The sequence below is a fragment of the Telopea speciosissima genome, chromosome 6, assembly GCF_018873765.1.
Source record: "Telopea speciosissima isolate NSW1024214 ecotype Mountain lineage chromosome 6, Tspe_v1, whole genome shotgun sequence".
Classification (NCBI taxonomy): domain Eukaryota; kingdom Viridiplantae; phylum Streptophyta; class Magnoliopsida; order Proteales; family Proteaceae; genus Telopea; species Telopea speciosissima.
In genome coordinates, this window is record NC_057921.1 from 38,483,746 (window position 1) to 38,504,630 (window position 20,885).

Consider the following 20,885-nt stretch of genomic DNA (forward strand, 5'->3'; position numbering starts at 1 on the left):
ATGGAGTACTGCACTTGCGATCCTTGGGATTGGTTGGATGTCAAAGACATCCAGTCACACTTGGCCCTTATTAACCGGGCCGGGTTGTGACACTTATGTTTACCATAAATGTCCCACCCCATTTTTGGGGAGATGCCATTCTTGTAGCAACTTACCTGATTTATCAACTCCCTTCCAGGGTCCTTATTGGTCGCTTCCCATTGGATGTACTAGTGGGATCTTCCACATTTATTGTTCCACCCAAGGTATTTGGCTATGTGGTCCTTGCTAGAAATCATCATCCTCATGGGAAGTTTGATCCGAAGGGGCTTCGGTGCATATTTCTTGGCTATTCCGCCACACAAAAAGGGTATAAGTGTTATCACCCACCCACACAGAAACTTTTTGTCACCATGGATGTGGTCTTTTGGGAGTCTGAACCATACTTCACACCATCGGTACCTCTTCAGGGGAAGAATTCAAATAATGAAGATGTACCTATGATAGCTCCATTAGATGTTCAAGTTCCCACCATTGAAGATGAGATTATTGAGTTGGAAGATGGGATTACCAGTCAAGAACAAGAACTAGGACAGAATGGACAGCCTATAATTCAGGGGGAGTTTGGAGATCAAGGGAAAGAACTGAATCAGGTGCAGACCTTTGGTCGTGGAACATTTTTTCCTCCTCAAGGAGTTTTCTTCCTTCCTCATGAAACTGGGCACAAAGAGACCACCACCACTGCACCCACGCAATCAATACCTGCTCCAAGTCCTAATCATCCATCTGGTAAGCCTATTTCTGATCCAAGTCTTGATCTGCCTATTGCAGTCAGAAAACCCAAGCGAAGTTGTACTCTGCATCCAATTGCGAATGTTGTCTCTTATAATTCTTTAACTCCTTCAGTCCATACCTTTGTTTCCTCTTTATCTTCCATCTCTATTCCTAACAATTGGCAGGAAGCAATAGCTGAACAGAAATGGATGACGGCAATGGATGAAGAAATGCATGCCCTGGAGAAAAATAGAACCGGGAATTTGGAAACTCTTCCACAAGGAAAGAAATCTGTTGGTTGTAAATGGGTCTTTGTTGTAAAGCACAAACCAAATGGGACAGTGGATAGATACAAAGCGAGATTGGTTGCCAAAGGGTTTACCCAAACCCATGGGATCGACTACTGTTGAGATGTGTTACCCGATATTATAAGGGTATTTTGGGTTTTTTATTTATGCTTTATTTATGTACTTTTGAACAAGGGTAGGATTGTAATTTGGGCTGTGACACTGTTCACGTGAACAGTGTCGTGAACAGTGTCGTGAACAGTGTCGTGAATAGTATCATGAACAGTGTTTTCCTTTGTACTCTCTTTTATTATTATTATTATAAATAGAGAGCTTGACTGATCTCATTGATCATTCAAGCCATTCACGAAATTCCTGTTTTGTTAACATGGCATCAGAGCCAAATACTCTCTGATCTAGGTTTTCAAAACCCACCTCCCTCCCTTCGATTTTTTTCTCCTTCCCTCCATCGAGCTTCTTCCCTTCTTCTTTCTTCCTTTCTTTTGGTTCTTCTTCTCCCATTAGGGCAGCACTATTGAGGTGATCGTAATGATCTAGCTGCTGCCCCAATATACCTCCTTTTTTATGCCTCTTTTTTGGATCGAGTGGAGCTGAAGCACTGTCTGCGATTTGAAGATTCCTATTTTTTTTGGAGATCAGGCCTCTACATCTGTTTCGGCTGCATCTTCTATTGTGGGATCTTTATTTGATATTGTTCTCAGCCCCTATTCACTTCATCAGATTGGTTGAAGACCCTAGCCCCTTATCGATCTCTCTTCTCAGGGTTTTTTTCAAAACACCGACATTAATCGATCTTGGGGTTGGGCTGCTGGTTCCTGCTGCATCTGATTGGCACCCTTGCTGCCTTCATTCGACATCATTCCCAGCCTACATATCTAAAATTTTTTGCTCCAATACAGCCCTTTTCTATTGGGGGTCGATTCCAGAATTTTTTTGGATATTTTTTGGCTGTTTGCTGCTTCATTGAAGATTGGTTACCTGCTGCAATGACTGGTTCAGATTCTTCTTCGGCCTCTTCTGGCATTGATGGCCAGCCCCGGACCGATTTTCTTCCCCTTGCTGCCCCAATCAAACTTGATGGCTCCAACTACCTGAAGTGGTCTCGGTCTACCTATTTGACAATAGCTGGCCGTGGCCTCACTGGCCATCTTCTTGGGACAACAACTAAACCAGTGGAAGAGGGTTCTCAGCTCAACAAGTGGTTATCAAATGATGCGATGGTGATGTCCTACTTGATCCATTCTATGCAAGGGGATATCTCAGACAATTTTCTTCTACTGGACACTGCCCATACTATCTGCAATGGTGCCAAAGAGAGTTATGGTCGCACGGGGAATGATGCACAGGTCTATGAGATTAGAAAGAAGGCTAATGCCACTACCCAACAGGAGCTCTCTGTGTCCAAATACTATGCTGCCCTCAAGAACATGTGGTAGCAATTGGATCATTACTCCAACTATCAGCCCTCTACTGCTACTGATCTAGCTGCCTATCGTAAACACGTTGACAAAATACGTGTCTCTGATTTTTTGGCTGGACTAAATATGGAGTTTGATCCTATTCGGGTGCAAGTACTTGGGCAGTCCCCTTTTCCATCCCTAGAACAGGCCTTTGCCTTGGTTCATAATGAGGAATCTCGTCGGGCTGCTATGCTGCATTCCTCTACTGTTAATCGCTCCACCTTGCAAGTTGCTTCTAGTACTCCTTCTCTTACCACTACTGATGGTGGTACTGCTGTCCCTAAAGGTCCTGTCAAGTGTGAACACTGCAACAGGCTCTATCATACTAAGGCTCAATGCTGGAAGCTCCATGGGAAGCCTGCTGATTTTGAGGAAAAGAAAGCCCGTGGGAAGTTTAAGCCCAAGGCTCATATGGCTGATTCTCCTACTCCTGCTGCTGCTGCCCCTTCATCTGACATTGGGCTTACTCAGGATGAGCTCCTAGCTTTCCGTCGCATGCTACAAGCCTCTTCCGTTGCCTCCACTACGGCATCTACACCTGCTGCCCCTCCTGGTTCTAATTTTTCCTTAGGTACTCCAGTCAGTAGTCTGTGTGCATCAGCTGTATCCAGTCCTTGGATTATAGATTCCGGTGCCACTGATCACATGACTGGCTCCTCCCATGTATTTCATTTTTATTCTCCATCTTCTGGCAAAGACAGTGTTCGAGTAGCTAATGGTTCCCTTTCTCCTATTAATGGGAAGGGTTCCATACGCTGCTCCCCTACCCTTTCATTAAAATCTGTTTTGCATGTTCCGTCCTTTTCTACTAACCTTCTCTCTATTAGTAGTCTAACTAGAGATCTGAACTGCAAACTGACTTTTTTCCCTTCTCATTGTGTCATACAGGATCTGGAGACGGAGCGTACGATTGGGGGTGGTAAGATGCAGGGTGGTCTCTACTTACTTGACCCGGATCAGCCTTCTACTTTGCATTCGGCTTCCTCTACAGCTCATCATTTACAGTCCACCTCGTCCCCTGACCTTCATCTCTGGCACTGTTGACTTGGTCATCCATCCCTTAGTACTTTGTCTCTTTTGTTTCCGAGCTTGATTACGCATTGTAATAGGAATGAGTTTTTATGTGAGGCTTGTGTTTTGGCCAAACAGACTCGTTCCAGTTATTCTTCATTAAATAAAAGAAGTGAGTTTCCTTTTGCTTTGGTTCATTCTGATGTGTGGGGCCCTGCCTGTTGTACTTCCTTTTCTGGTCATCGATGGTTTGTCTCGTTTATTGATTGTTATACTCGTGCCACTTGGGTGTACATGATGAGCCATAAAAGTGAGGTCTTCCGCTGTTTTTAGTTATTTCATCGTATGGTTCAAACCCAATTCAATGCCACCTTGCGCATGTTACGCAGTGATAATGGCAGAGAGTACATGGAGGGTCAGTTCCAACTTTATTTGGCTGCACATGGTATTGTCCATCAGACCAGCTGTGTTGACACACCTGCCCAGAATGGGGTTGCTGAAAGAAAAAATAGACATCTCCTTGAGGTAGCCTAGGCCATTATGTTTGCACGGCAGGTTCCTTCTCACTACTGGGGTAATGCCATTCTTACCGCTACTTATCTCATCAACCGTGTGCCTACCCGTGCCCTTGATGGTCGTTCCCCCGTTGATCTCCTCCAGGGTTCCTCCTCCTTTGTGGTTCCCCCCAAAGTTTTTGGTTGTGTTGGCTATGTCCGCAATCATCATCCTCATGGGAAATTTGCTCCACGGAGCATTCGGTGTATTTTTCTGGGCTATTCTGCGACCCAGAAAGGATACAAGTGTTACCATCCACCTTCTCGTCGTACTTTTGTCTCCATGGATATTGTCTTCCATGAGTCCTTGTCATATTATTCCCAGACACCTCTTCAGGGGGAGCAGGATCAGGGATTTGAAGATGTGTCTGCTATTCTTCCGGCTTCTATTCAGGGGGAGCCCTCTGTAACTTCAGCTCCTATAGTGGCTCCTATTCAGGGGGAGCGTAGACCAGTCAGTCAAATCCCTGTTGATAAGGTGTATACCCAGGAGCGCACAGGACAAGTTGAGACTACCATCACCATACCACCTCCACAATCGTCTGCACTTGATCCAGATCCAGACCCTACTACATCATCTGGTAAGGATCCTTCCCTTGACTTACCTATCGTTGTTCGTAAAGGCGTTAGGTCATGTACCCAACACCCCATCTCCAATGTTGTTTCCTATGATGCTTTATCTCCTTCCTATCGTGCATTTGTTTCTTCTCTTTCCTCTGTTTCTATTCCTCAGAAATGGCAGGAGGCGATTGCAGATCCAAAGTGGAAAGCAGCCATGATGGAAGAAATGACGGCCTTACTTAAAAATGAGACATGGGAGCTAGTTGTTCTTCCTACGGGTAAGAAACCAGTTGGGTGCAAATGGGTATTTGTTATCAAGCAGAAGCCAGATGGAACAGTGGATAGATATAAAGCCAGGCTTGTGGCCAGAGGCTTCACTCAGACTTATGGGATCGACTACCAGGAGACATTTGCCCCTGTTGCAAAGTTGAACACTGTCCAGGTCTTACTGTCTTGTGCTGTCAACTTTGGCTGGGACCTACAGCAATTGGATGTAAAAAATGCATTTCTTCATGGGGAGTTGGAAGAGGAGGTTTATATGGATGTTCCTCCGGGTTTTCCTCCTGACAAGACCCATGGGAAAGTTTGTAGGCTCAAAAGGGCACTCTATGGGTTGAAGCAATCTCCACGGGCATGGTTTGGTAGGTTTCATAAAGCTATGGTCTCCTGTGGATACAAACAGAGTCATGCTGATCACACTCTGTTCATCAAGCGAAAGGGAGAAAAGATCACTCTTCTCATAGTTTATGTTGATGACATAGTTGTGACTGGTAATGATACAGATCAAGTTTCTCACCTGAAGGCTTTCTTGGGACGGGAATTTGACATAAAAGATCTAGGACAGCTAAGATATTTTCTTGGGATTGAAGTTGCCCGTTCTCCAAAAGGCATCTTTCTCTCCCAGAGAAAGTATGTTCTAGATTTACTATCAAAGACTGGTTTGCTTGGTTGTCATCCTTGTGACACTCCCTTGGAAGCTACTACCCGTCTGCAAGAGAAGGATGGTGAACCTGTTGATAAGGGCAGATATCAACGATTGGTGGGCAAGCTAATTTATCTCTCCCACACCAGACCAGATATTGCCATTGTTGTGAGTCTTGTGAGCCAGTTCATGCATGATCCTTATTCCACTCACATGGCTGCTGTTCTTCGTATTCTCCATTACTTGAAGTCAGCTCCAAGACAGGGGATCCTTTTGTCTCCTCATGACCATCTTCGCATTGAGGCTTACACAGATGCTGACTGGGGTGGTAACCCTGATAGGAAATCTACCTCCGGTTATTGTACTTTTGTTGGAGGAAATCTAGTCACATGGCGGAGTAAAAAGCAAAATGTTGTGGCAAGATCTAGTGCTGAAGCTGAATTCCGTGCTATGGCCCAGGGCATAAGTGAGTTACTGTGGCTTCAGAGTTTACTCGTTGATATTCGTGGTTCTGTTCATCTTCCAATGATGTTGTACTGTGACAACAAAGCAGCAATTAGCATTGCCCACAATCCAGTGCAGCATGACCGTACCAAACATGTGGAGATTGACAGATACTTCATCAAGGAGAAGTTAGAGAGTGGGCAGATTTGTATTCCTTTTGTGAAGTCTGGAGATCAACTGGCTGATGTCTTCACCAAAGGGTTGAGTGGGAAGTTGTTTTATCCTAGTCTAGTCAAGTTGGGCATGTGTGATATCTATACCCCAACTTGAGGGGGAGTGTTGAGATGTGTTACCCGATATTATAAGGGTATTTTGGGTTTTTTATTTATGCTTTATTTATGTACTTTTGAACAAGGGTAGGATTGTAATTTGGGCTGTGACACTATTCACGTGAACAGTGTCGTGAATAGTATCGTGAACAGTGTTTCCCTTGGTAATCTCTTTTATTATTATTATTATAAATAGAGAGCTTGACTGATCTCATTGATCATTCAAGCCATTCACGAAATTCCTGTTTTGTTAACAACTACCAAGAAACCTTTGCTCCTGTAGCAATGATGAACACTGTTCGGGTAATTATTTCTTGTGCTGTAAACCGAGGCTGGAGTCTTCAACAACTTGATGTCAAGAATGCATTCTTACATGGAGAGTTGGAAGACGATGTCTATATGGAGATACCTCCTGGGTTTGCTTCACCAGACACTCAGGGAAAGGAGTGCAAGTTGAAGAAGGCCCTATATGGCTTTAAACAATCACCCTGGGCCTGGTTTGGTTGTTTTCATAAAGTCATGGTTGCCAATGGCTATAAACAAAGCAATGCTGACCATACGCTGTTTGTAAAAAGAGTGGGACAGCATATCACTATTCTGATTGTCTATTTAGATGATATAGTAACACTGGAAGTGATGCAGAAGAAATTCAGACGTTGAAGACCTACTTAGGCACAGAATTTGAGGTCAAAGACATGGGTAGATTGCGGTATTTCTTGGGAATAGAGGTTGCCTATTCAGCTAAGGTATATCTCTTTCTCAGAGAAAATACACTCTTGATTTTTTGAATGATACTGGGATGCTTTGGTGTAAACCTGCCGATACACCTTTGGAGCCTAACACCCACTTGAAGAGTAAGGAAGGTGACCCTGTAGACTAGGGAAGTTATTAAAGACTGGTTGGGAGATTGACATGTTTATCCCATACCCGACCAGACATTGCATTTGCAGTAAGTGTAGTCAACTAGTTTATGCATGATCCTCACTCTTCACACTTGGAGGCTGCATACTGAATCCTAAGGTACCCGAAGTCTTCCCCTGGTAAAGGAATCCTATATTCTCCACACAGTCACCTTCGGGTAGAAGCTCATACTGAAGCCTTGATGATAGAAGATCAACATCTGGATATTGCACCTATGTTGGAGGAAACTTAACTACTTGGAGAAGCAAGAAGTAGGCAATGGTTGCTCGGTCAAGTGCTGAAGCCGAGTTTAGAGCCATGACACAACGTATCTGTGAACTACTCTGGCTCAAGGGACTTCTTCAAGATCTTGGAATGCCAATTGATCTTCCTATGCGACTCTACTGCGATAGTAAATCTACAATCAGCATTGCCCATAACCCAGTTCAACATGATCGCACCAAACATGTTGAGATTGATTGGCATTTGATCAAGGAGAAGCTAGAGCAAGGAGTCATTTGTATTCCATTTGTTCAGTCTAGTGATCAACTAGTTGATATTCTTACTAAGGGGACTAACAGTAAATTGTTTTGTTCTATTGTTAGCAAGTTGGGTATGTTTAACATGTATGCACCAACTTGAGGGGGAATATTGTAATATGGGTTTCAAGGGTAAAAATGTCATAGGGGTAATATTGTCCTTGTATCCATTCTAGAACATTCCTTCTCTTATTATAAATAAAGGTCGGCTGGAGTCGCTCTGACTCAAGCCATTATTCAAGGATTTCAACAATAGTAATATGTTCGGCTGTATCTGATCGCTAAAGGAAGTGGGAACAACCATTCGGAAACAGGGATGTCCTCCTTCGCCCTTTGGCTCTCTCAGCCATGTCCTCCTCCATTACTGATGGGTCATTCACTTCCTTATGGCTCGACCACTGGCACCCCATTGGAGTTCTCTATAACTTCTTTGGACCTAGGGAAATCTACTCCTCCAGGATCCCAAAATCTGCCCCTTTTCCTCCATCATCTCTCACAGAAATTGGTTCTCCCCTCCCCCCTTACCCCACTCTCCCTGATCTGAAACTCCCTCCCCCCCCTCCCCCTTCCCCCCCCCCCCCCATCTTGCGGACAAGGTCTGTTGGCTTCCCTCCAATAATGGCCTATTTAGCTTTAAATCTGCCTAGAACCTAGGTAGGCCTCAAGCCCCTTCTGTCCTTTGGCACAAGCTAGCCTGGTTCAAAGGTCACATCCCACGCCACAGCTTCCATGCCTGGAGAACCCTTAACCATTGCCTCCCAACCCAAGCCTTCCTCTCCCACCGAAGAATCCCTGTCCCCCCTCTTGCATTTTCTGTTGGAATGGTTCCGAAGACATTGACCACCTTTTTTTGGCCTGCCCTTTCACTTCCACCATCTGGAAAAAAGCCCTGTCGTTCATCTGGCCTCGCAGCAGGAGTCTTCTTCCATTCGCTCTAGAGTGGCTTTGGATGGTCATGACTTTCCCTCAATGCACCACCTGCGGCATCATTGGCAAGATTGTGTTTGGCGCTACTCTTTATCACATTTGGATGGAGAGGAACCTTAGGAGATGGACCTCTAACTCTCGTTCTTTTGACTTGATTTGGAAAGCCATCTCTTGGGATGTCTCCTCTAAGCTCAGTCCTCTGCCCCACAAGGCCTTTTTGGATTCCCCAAGGAATAGGCATATTGTTGTTTCCTAGGGATTAGATAGTGCTCTATTATGCCCCCTTCCCCCCTTTAGCGGGGATCAGGGTTTCCCCCCCATCTTTACCCCTTTGTTCATCCCCCTCCCCCGCTTTCTCCCCCTCGCCCCTCGGGCTTTGGTAATATAATGTTTTATTCACCAAAAAAAAAAAAAGATATTCCTATATGGCCATCCCATTGTAAGGTTGCATATCTATTTGTGTTACATTATTTATGGTAATTTAAAATTTAATGTCATTTTAGATCTTAATGAATATTCTTTGAATTTTAAATATATGTGGGATTTATTTGTGTTCCTGAAGAGTATCTATGCAAAACTTCATTCTTTGGTGTATCAATACAGATTCATACTGGTTTCTCCTCCATCTCTACTATAATGGACTCTCTCCACCTCTTTGAGACCCTCTCGGGCCTTCATATTAACCTCCTTAAATCCAAACTCTTTTTCTCTGGTATTTCCAATCTAGACCGTGACTCCCTTCTGACCCTCACTGGTTTCTCCATCGGCTCCCTCCCCGTCAAATACCTTGGCCTCCCTCTCATTCCGGCCAGACTCTCCAGCCACCATTGTGCTCTTATGTTGGATAACATCCGCAAGCGCCTCCAGCTTTGGAAAAGCAAACTCCTTTTCTACACCGGTCACCTTGTTTGCATCCGCTTTGTCCTTCAAGCTTCTTATATCTATTGGGGTGGGATCTTCGGCCTTCCGAAAGCCACCATTCAGGCGATGGAATGTCTCTTCTGTGCTTTCCTCTAGAAAGGGACAAATACCTCTAGATTCCTCCATCCTGTTAGCTGGAAGTCTATTTGCCTCCCAAAAGCCGAGGGTGGTCTTGAGATCTAACGTATAAAAGACTCCAACACTGCTGGTATTCTCAAGCTTATTTGGAAAATTTCCTCCCATCAGGATTCCATCTGGGTCAGCTGGGTCTACTCTCATCTCCTAAAGTCCGATTCCATCTGGACTGAGCCCATCCCCTTTGATGCCTCTTGGATTTGGAGAAAGATCCTTGCTCTCCGCCCCCTGGCCCTCCGTGGTATCTCTTCCTCCATTGCCAGAGGATCCTTCATCTCCCTCTGGCTCGACCCTTGGCACCCTCTTGGTATCCTTTTCTGTGCTCTTGGCCCCAGGTTGATATACTCTTCTGATCTTCCCAAAAATGCCCCCCTTTCCTGCGTCATTTCTTTGGGCTCCTGGTCCTCCCCTATCTCAATCCCTCCATTGTCTCTCAGATTTGGCCTGCTCTCCCCCCCCCCCCCCCATGATGATAGAATCATTTGGTCGCCCTCCCCCAATGGCCTCTTCAATACCAGATCAGCCGGGAACTTTATCAGACCCACCGCCCCCACCGTGGCCTGGCATAACCTAGTCTGGTTCAAAGGCCACATTCCTCACCACAGCATCACTACCTGGAGAACCCTTCGCCTTTGCCTCCCCACCCAAGCCATCCTTTTTCACCGCCACATCCCTGCCTCCCCTGCCTGCTCCCTCTGTTGGAATGGCCTTGAAGACATCCCCCATCTCTTCTTTGACTGCCCCTTCACCTCTATTATCTGGAAAAAAGCCCTATCCTCCATCTGGCATTGCAACAGGAGACCCTTCCACTTTGACCGAGAATGGCTTTGGATGGTTAAATCTTTCTCAGGTTCCTCGATTTGTGACACCATTTGAAAGCTGGTTTTTGGAGCTGCTATTCACCATATCTGGATGGAGCGCAATCTTAGGAGATGGACTTCCAACTCTCGATCTGATTTGGAAAGCCGTCTCCTTTGACGTGTCTTCAAAGCTCAGCCGTGCCCATCTTTGCGCTGTCAGGGACAACCCTAGGAATAGGCATATTGCTGGTTTTTGGGGCCTTGACCTGCCCTCCCTTTTCTCTTCAACCTCTGCGTAGGTTGGTTGTTTCTCCCCCCCCCCCCCTCTTCTTCTCCTTTATATAGTCTTTCTTGGTCCTGCCCCCTCCTGGGGTAAGGTAATACATATTATTCACCCCAAAAAAAAAATTACAGATTCATACTGTGTATCTCATTTTGACCGACTAATACTCCGATGACTATCATATATTAGTCTTTGTCTTTACTCTGTTTCATTACAGTTGATACTTTGTGTATTTATTCCAACGATATTCTTGGTTTCCCTTTAAGTAGTTTATAGGGTTGCATACATGGAGGTGTCTAACCTTGGTTAGCAGAATTTGGGTTGAAGAAATGGAAATGTCCAACCTTGTCTGTGTTACTATAATTCATTTTATACTAATCATGTTTTCTTCTTACAAATGCATTAAATCTGGTTAGATGTACCATGATTTTATTTTTAGCTTTTAAAAATTTTTTTAATGCATTTTCTAAGTGTATCCATGTGTATTCATGATATTTCATTGACTAACCAATCTGCTTCATGTGCCCTTCAACTCCGATATCCATTCCCTGGGGTACTATTAAGTTTAACTGTCTGATTTTTGTTGTGGTAGTTGTAGTAATTTTGTTTCTTTTGTATTTTGAGGTTCATTTCAGTTAAATTATAATGTTAGTTAAACAGGTAGTTTTCAACTTCTTTTGTTCTCAATATGTTCTGGAAGTATTGATTTGCCAGCTTGGTATCTCTATCCATGCAGGGAGTATTAGCTGGACTGAGGAGGCAAGGACAATCTGTATTTATCACTAACCTTGAAGTATGTTTTCAGATTTTATCAAGTTTATTGTATTATGAGTTGTGTTGATAAACTTATTTTCATTCTCTTTGCGTCTGCATGGGAAATTATTTGATACTACTGATGTATGTTTGATCTGGAAAATACAGCGCCAGACTACTTCAATTTTTGTTTTTGTTTCTGTTGTTTACCTTTAAAATTATGAGAATATCACCTGAAGTCAGTTTTTGACCTTACCGCTGATGGGAATGTTTTGATAATAATAGAGAAACTGATAACTTGTTTTCCTTCTTGATATTTGCTTTACTAAAAGAAATATGAGAAGTTCTAACAAAAGTTTTGACTTTTAAATTTACATGCTATTCCAAGACCTGATATATTCTTTTAATGTGACAGGGCTACAGGAATGCAGCTGCTTCTGTGACGTAAGTCTTTGTAGCTTTTATTCAATTTTAAGTTTTTTTTTTTTTGTCAAGAGAGAGAGAAATCTGTAGTTTGTTCTTAACACCGTTCAGTGATTAAATGAAGAAAACAATCCATAGTGGTTTTAATAAAACCTAATATTTTAAACCTGTTTAAAAATGTCTGAAGAAAAATAAAGTGGTGGCCTCTGTCTCATTGACAAGCCAATCTATTCTCTCTTATTCTCTCTTCTCAACTTGGTATCAGAATGAATCCCCTTTTTTCTTTTCCAGAAAGGGTACTCGCCACCACCGCCTCCGCCAAGGCTTTGGCCTCTTGGTTCAGCATGGTTGACTGAACATGTAATCATGCATGTTGCACCATGCTAACCATCCCTGACCATTGACCATCAACCACTGCCGCCATGGTGTTTTGCGTCGCTGCCACCCCTGCGGCCTATGTCGCCCTCATCTAGGGCCCTTTTTTTTTCATACTGCTCGTCAGCCAGCACCTGCTGGTCTGCCCCCAGCCTTGCTAGCCCCCTTTTCTGGTACCGCCAGCTATTGCTGGACCTTCCAGGGTCCTCCCCTGCCAGGCCCTTCGTTTCCCCCTGCTACGCCGACTGCCCAGAAATATTTTTCTTGTTGCTGACTTCCTTTCTTGCTGCCTTGGTGTTTATTGGCCTCTCTACAGCCTTTTTTTATGCTGCTGCTGCTTCTTCCTTCTTTTGAGTTAGTGTTTTTGGTTGGTTTTAATGGGGGATTCTATCACATCTACTGTTACTGCGAGCAGTGATCTGAGTCACCCTGTTGCTCCTCAACAATGTTCTACTCTACAACCCGGCCCCACTGAGTTGAAAGGATCGAATTACTTAGCATGGTCTCGCGCCTGCCTCCTTACCATCCGTGGTAATCATTTTTTTGGTCTATATTAATGGTGATACCCGCTATGCCCACTGACTATCTGGCCAAGGACAATTGGTTAGCTAATGATGCCTTGATCATGTCATTCTTGTTGAATTCCATGGAATCCTCCATTAGTTCCACATTTGTCCTTCTCAACTCAACCAAGGAATTATGGGATGCTGCGAAGAATACTTATGGTCAAGCCAGCAATTATGCCTAAATTTATGAAATTCGTCGTCAAGCTCAGGAAACTATGCAGAAGGATCTCTCTGTGTCTGCCTATTATTCTGCCTTGACGACTTTATGGCAACAATTGTACTTCTATCACCCTATTACCATGACTAGCCCTATTGATGCTGCCATGTTTGTGAAGGAACGTGAAATAGAACGAGTCTACGCTTTCCTCACTGGTCTTTCCAGAATATGATCAGCTAAGGATTCAAGTTCTCAACAGGAGTACCTTTCCAACTCCACTTGAATCCTATAATATGATTCAACATGAGGATCACCGCTGTACTGTCATGATGCCTCCTATGGCACCTCCTCGGTCTGCCCTTGTTACTACACGACAAACGTCTTTACCTGTGGAAGTGCTGGTTCAGTCAGCAAAGCTGGTTCTACTTGTTCCCCAGTGTAATGTGACTACTATGGCCGCCCTTGTCATACTAGGGAGACTTACTGGAAATTACATGGCTGTCCCAAAGGGGGGCGGAAAGGGCTGGAAAGCTAGTTCTGTTCATCCTCCGGCTCAGGCTCACTTGACTGAAACTTCTGAGGCTACTATTACTTCACCTATGTTTGCAGAACAACTTGTGACTCAGCTCCAACGTATGATGACTCTGCTTGGCTCTTCCTCTTCTAGCACAGCTTCCTCTTCATCCCCTGCTTCACATTTAGCCCAATCAGGTATTTTTCTTGCGTCTTTGATGCAGGACAATCTTGGACCGAGCCGACCCAACTGGTGTACTACCTTGGACCAACCCAAACCCAGTTGAGCCGAGTCCAGTTTGAGTGTTTGGATCTAGTAGGATTTTAGGAAGTTTATTTTATTTGGGAAAGTATTATGTACTCTTTTATTTTAAGGTAGTTATTAGACACGTAGGGAAATTTCCAATTTGAGTTTTATTGGGTTTCTATTTTAGTTAGCCTGGTTTTAGAAAGTAATTTGGAGTCTTTATTTTTGGATTTTATAAATAGATGTGTAACCAACGTATTGGATGGATTATGCAAGAATGAATTGAAAAAAAGTGAGTTTGTGCATGTGCACACAGCCCCCCTCAATTTCTTATTCTTCTCACGGCTTCTTCTTCCCCCCCCCCCCCCTCTGATTTCTTCTCAGATTTCCCCTCTCCTATTCTGTCCCCCCCATTATCTGGTATCAGAGCCCAAACCTAGGTGAATCTCTCCCCTCTCTCTATCTGAATCTTCATCCTCTCAGTCTCTCTTTTCCCCATTCTGTTCTTCCTCCTTTTTCTTTCCTAATTTCTTTTCTCTGCAGTTGTGACCGAACAACACCAGCATCAATCCCCACCTTACCTTTGATTCCCGGAAAATCCTCTCTCTCCCGTCTCCCGCTGAAACCTTACCCCAGCTCATCCTTTCGATTCCAGTTTCCCACCCCACATCGGTTCCGTTGAAAAAAACAAAAAAAAAAAAAAAAAAAAAAAGAAAGGAGAAGAGAAGAAAGGGCAAGAGACCAAAAAAAAATAAAATAGAGAGATGAAAATCTACATACCTGGTTCAAGACTTCACTGCAGGTCGACTCCCGGCATCAACGGCATCCTACGAGCTGCTCTTCTGGTTCGATTCCATGCGTCTCCTTCTTCGCATCACAGCTTTTTTTCCAGGTAGGTTTTGATTGGTGCAGCCGCGATACCCGCTGGATTCACCGCTGGTAGAAGACAAGTGAAACACCCCCTTCTCTGTCGTTTCCCTTGGAGTACACACGACTCCAAGAAGGAGACGGTAACCAACTCTTTTGTGCTACTTTTTTTTTTCCCTAAACTGCCCCTCCAGATCACCCCTGTTCTCTTATTATCCTTTTTCTTTCATTTAGGCCACTTTCCCCGTATTGCCCCCACCTTATTCCTTTTAAAGTTTTCTTGCTCTTCCAATTTTCACCCCTTACCCCATACATACCATTTCCTTTTTAGCTTCCAATTTTTTTTTCCAGAATTGCCCCTCCTTTCTATTATTACTCCATGTTTTATTTTTTTTATTAGTTTCCAAGTTTACCCCTCCCCAGCCCCACCAATCACTAAACCACATTTTTTTTTCTTCTCTTTAGTTTGCAGTCCAATAAATTACAAATCTGCCATTGTTATCATAAATCCACTACATCCTGGAGGTTGATCGCGAGGAGCATTGAATCATCACCCCATCAAAGCCGATGTTTATGGATGCCAATCGAGTGATGCTGATCTTTTCATTTTATAAAACTCGTGGTTGAGTTTTTTTCAACTCCGGGAGAATTGGTGCAGGACAATCTTGGACCAGGGCTGACCCAACTAGTCTACTACCTTGGACCGACCCAACGCAGTTGTACCGGGTCCAGTTTGAGTGTTTGGATCTTGTAGGATTTTATTTGGGAAAGTATTATGTTATCTTTTATTTTAAGGTAGTTATTAGACACAGGGAAATTTCCAATTTGAGTTTTATTGGGTTTCTATTTTAGTTAGCCTAGTTTTAGTAAGTAATTAGGAGTCTTTTTTTTGGGTTTTATAAATAGATGTGTAACCAATGTATTGGATGGATTATGCAAGAATGAATTGAAAAAAAGTGAGTTTCTACATGTGCACACCCCCCCCCCTTTCTTCTTCTTCTCACGGCTTCTTCTTCCTCCCCCCCCTTTCTGATTTCTTCTCAGATTTCCCCTCTCCTATTCTGTCCTCCCCATTAGTCTTCCCATACTGATTCTTCGTGGCTACTTAATTCTGGAGCCTTGGATCATATGACCAGCTCCTTGGACCTGTTTACCTCTTATACCCCTTGTTCATGCAAAGATAAGGTCTGGGTCGATGATGGTTCACTGTCTGCTATTTCTGGTAAAGTGTTTTTCTCCTGCACTCCTAGTATTTCTTTATCTTTTGTCTTATATGTTCCCAATCTTTGTGCCAACTTGCTTTCCATTCACCATTTTACTACTAACCTTAATTGTTCTGTTCACTTCTTTTCTTTTCATTGTGTTTTTCAGGACCTAGTGATGGGGGCAATGATTGGATATGGTAGAGTGTGGGATGGTCTTTACTACTTCGAACCAGGTCTTATTATTGGTCCCTCCCCGGTTTCAGCTCATATTACCCGTAAAGCCAGTGGTCTCCGACAACTCCATCACTGTCATCGTGGTCTCGGTCACCCTTCTTTTTATATTTTACGCTGTTTGTTTCCTTCTTTAGTCAAACAATGTAAGTTGGATCACTTTAACTGTTAAATCTGTGAACTTGCTCAGCACACACGGTCCTCATATGTTTCTAGGGATAATAAAAGTTTGATTCCTTTCCCTATTATTCACTCTTGACTTATGGGGTCCTTCTCGAATAGCTGCTTGGGGTGGTTTATCACTTTTATTGATAATTGTACTCGATTAACCCAAAGGGTCTATCTTCTTTGGTCCAAATTTGAAGCCTTCTCCTATTTTCAGCCTTTTTCGCAGGATGATCCAAAGTCAGTTTAATGCCCAAGTTAAAGTTCTCCACAATGACAATGGGACGGAATACATTGACGGTTCTTTTCTTCAGTATCTTGATACCCATGGAATTCTCTCCCAAACCTCCTATGTCCGAACACCTGAGAAAAATGGCATCCCCGAACGAAAGAACCGCCATCTTCTGGAGGTCACGCGCTCTCTGATATTTACCACTCAGGTTCCTAAGTGTTTTTGGGGTGATGCTGTGCTTACTGTTGCCCTTCTTATCAATAGGGTTCCTTCTACTGCCCTTGATTTCCAAACATCAGTCAGCCAGCTTCCTGATCCCGCCATTGCTTCTCATCTTCCTCCTTATATTTTTGGGTGTGTTTGCTTTGCCAACAACTCTTCCCCTTCTCGGTCAAAATTTGACTTAAGGGCTTTCAAGTGCATCTTCCTTGGGTATTCTGCTTCCTAAGGTTATAAGTGTTATCATTCTCCCTCCAAAAAATTGTTTGTTACAAACTTACAATTGACGTGACTTTTCATGAGGATGAACCTTATTTTTTTTAGGTGAATAAAAATTTATTACCAAAGAGAGAAAAAACAAGGAAACCCCAAAGTACAGGGGGGTAGAGGAGAAAAAACAACCAACAAAACAAAGGGCACGCAGGCCCAACTAATGGGGGGATAACATAGAAGAGGGGAGGCCCTAGGAGGCAATAATATTCTTGTTCCTTGTGGAAGAAACACCAGAAGAAGAGGGGAGATTGGGATTTAGTGTTGACTTCAAAGGAGATGGAGTCCGAAATCTGCTTGTAGGATCTAGAATTGGAAGTCCATCTCCTAATGTTTCTCTCCATCCAAATATGAGAAATAGAAGCTTTCCAATTCTGTCACAAAGGGAGTTGCCCCCGAAGGTCAACATTTGCGAAGAACCCCATACCAAATTGCGGAAGAGAACGGGTAGTCAAAAAATAGGTGCTCTACAGATTCAATGCCATTCCAACAAAGACAGCAGGATGGAGAGACACTGATTTGCCGATGAAGGAGAAAGGACTAAGTTGGGAGGCAGTTTGTAAGAGCGCGCCAAACACAGAAGTTCTGCCGAGGGATGTGCCCTTTGAACCAGACAATCTTGTGCCATTCAGCAATAGGACCGCCGGATCTTATGAGGTTCCAAGCAGATTTGGAGCTGAAAATGCCTACAGAAGTGGGAATCCAAGAAGTGAAATCTCCCGAACCAGCAGGTCTTCTAATAATAGAAGGAAGGGCATTCCAGGTGTCAGCAAGTTGAGGGGTGGGAGAGGGAGTCCAGCCATTAGACAGGATAATGTCCGCAACCGATGAGAGCCTATGGAGGCCAAACCTCTATATAAGTCTTGAGCTCACTATGTGAAGGAGAATGCATATGGGGTGCCAATGATCTAACCAAAATTTGCTAGTAGAGCCATCATCAATCTTGGTGGTAATTGCCCCAAAGGCTAGGGGTCTGAGTTTGAGAATGTTCTTCCAGATCCAAGAATCCCCGAATATATCCAGTCTACCCAAATACTCTTATGTTTAGAAGCAATCTTCCAAATAAGTTTGAGGATACCAGCCTTGTTAACTTCTTTGATTCTTCGTAACCCAAGACCTCCTTCCTTTCTAGGGAGGCAAACCGAGGCCCAGCTAGTAGTGTGAAGGAATCTGGAGGACTCCGCGCCTTTCCAAAGGAAGCTACTCATAAAGGATTCAATGCCCTTGATAATGGATTGGGGAAGAGCAACGATGCCAGACAAATAGATATAAGATGACTGCATAACCGAGCGGATCAATTCCAAGCGCCCAACATAAGAAAGAAGTTTCCCTTTCCAAAGCTGGAGCTTTTCAAAGAAGCTAAAGAATAGGGAAGCAATGGTGAGCAGAAAGCCTGGCTGGAATAAGGGGTAATCCCAAGTATTTTACTGAGAGGTGCTCTAGAGGGATTCCAGAAATCTCATGGAGAAGAGCTTTAACCTGCTCCGAGATACCAGACAAAAAGAGAAGGGATTATAGAGAATTCATTTTGAGGCCTGAAACTTTTTCAAAAAGAGATAAACACCCCATAATAATCTCAATCGATCCCATAGTAGCTTTGGAGAATATCATGAGATCATCTGCAAAGGCCAAGTGAGAGATCTTGAAGAACTTGCATTTGGCCATAGGATGAACCTTATTACCAGCATAGTTATCAAGGCGTCCAGGCTCCTTGGTCGCCGTGGGTGCCTAGGTGGACGCCTTAGTTTGCCTTGTTGGTGTCTCCTTGCTACCTTGATGACTATGATTAACAGTCTTCTATTCAGGGGGGAGACTCTAGAAGAAGAGAATCCTTTGTCTCTGTTGTAATATGGGTTTTAGTCCCACATTGCTTAGATGTATTCTCTTCATATGATTTCAGTATTATAAATAAAGCTGGGCTGTGATCAATTTGATCAAGCCAGTATTCACGGAATTCCACATAGCATCAGAGCCAACAATATTCCGGGAATATGAGAATTAAAATTTTTTTTCCTGTTGTTCTTTTTTTTTCTCTCTCTTCTCCTTCGTGTTTCTGCCCTAAGGCCAGCCACCACCGCCAGCCTCCTCTGCCACCGCCAGCCTTCTGCCAGCCCTCCTAGGGCCACCCCCTTCTTCCGCCTCCACCGCCAGCCCCCCCACCTCTCGCCTTCCTTTCTTTTTTTTCGCGAGAGGGTCTCCCTCACCTTGCCGTTCTTTTTTTTCCACCCTTGGTGGTAAGTTGACTCCCGCCAAGGGTCCTTTTTTTCCCTCCGTATGATTTAATTATTTTTTAAGGCCTTGTTTTCTGTGATTTTTTCCAGCCACCATGCCTGACGCTTCGGAGATCACCTCTGCTTCTTCTGGATCTGATGGTTCGTCGCAACGTGATTTTATTCCGTTTCCTGTGAACACCATCAAGTTGAATGGAAGCAATTATCTTATGTGGTCTCGCTCCTGTTTATTTGCGATTGGTTCCCGTGGCTTGTTTGGCTACATCACGGGCGCCACGGTTAGGCCTACAGAGGCTGGTTCTGCACAGGATTGCTGGATGAATTTTAATTTCTTGGTCATGTCATATTTGGTTAATTCTATGGACCAAGACATTGCTGGGCGGTACCTTCTTCTTGACTAGGCTGCAAAAATATGGAAGACAGCCAAAGATACTTATTCTCAGGTTGGGAACGCTGCCCAATGCTATGAACTCCGTCAAAAAATTCATTCTACCACACAGATGGAGTTGACACTTTCTCAGTATTACAATACCATGTGTACGATGTGGCAACAGTTGGATTTTCTGGGCACCTTCACTGCCACCACTGATGTTGATGCCACGGCCTATCGCAAGTGGGAAGATGGTTTACACGTCTTTGATTTCTTGGCAGGGCTGAATATTGAGTTTGATCATATCCGGTCAAATATTTTGAATCGGGAACCTCTCCCCACTCTTGAACAGGCCTATGCAATCCTTTTGGCTGAAGACAGTCGACAAACAGCCATGGTTCACCCAGTTACTCAGGAGAGATCGGCTCTTATTTCTGGGTCACATTCTGCCCGTGGGGGCTCTTCCCGTTCTGCTAGCACTGATCGATCCTCTGGTGATCGACCTCCCATTAAATGCGATTATTGTGGGAAGGAATGGCATACGAAGGACCGCTGTTGGAAACTTCATGGTCGCCCTGCAGACACTCGCGGCCATGGTAGGGGTGGTTCCAATCGGTCCAATAATTCCCGTGCTCATCAGGCAACTACTAAGGATCAGCCTGATCATTCTTTGTCACAGGTTATGGAGGATTTGCAAAATTTGCGTGATATGGTGACTCATTTGGACTCATCTTCCTCGACATCTGTATCTCCTTCCATGGCTGCCTCGGTTCTATCTCTGCCTGCTAATCCCAATACACCTTTTTCCACAGGTATTTCATTTGGTGGGAATTGCACCTCGGTCATGCCCGATTCTTGGGTAATTGACTCAGGGGCAACCGACCATATGACCGGTTCTTCCTCTTTTTATTCCACTTATTTTCCTTTATCTGGTCATAGTAAGGTTCGAGTTGCTGATGGGTCTCTTTCTCCTATCTCGGGAAAGGGATCCGTATAGTGTTCTTCATCTCTTACCCTTTCCTCTGTGTTACATGTTCCGAAGTTTACTACTAATTTGCTTTCCATTAGTAGCATAACTAAGGATTTAAACTGCAAAGTAACATTTTTTCCAACCCATTGTTTATTTCAGGACTTGGAAACAGACAGTACAATTGCATGTGGTAAGGTGGTTGGTAGTCTGTACATGCTTGAAGGTTCCCGGGCAGCTTTGACAT

General features: G+C 44.0%; 1 protein-coding gene across 1 annotated transcript in view; it reads left to right on the top strand.

Moving 5' to 3' along the window:
• Positions 1–20,885, top strand: part of LOC122665056 (mediator of RNA polymerase II transcription subunit 25-like) — a 162,393-nt gene that overhangs the window by 120,970 nt on the left and 20,538 nt on the right. The window contains exons 9-10 of the mRNA XM_043861111.1: positions 11,584–11,640; positions 12,016–12,044. Coding sequence (XP_043717046.1) covers positions 11,584–11,640; positions 12,016–12,044 — 86 coding nt within the window. The remainder of the gene's footprint in view (positions 1–11,583; positions 11,641–12,015; positions 12,045–20,885) is intronic.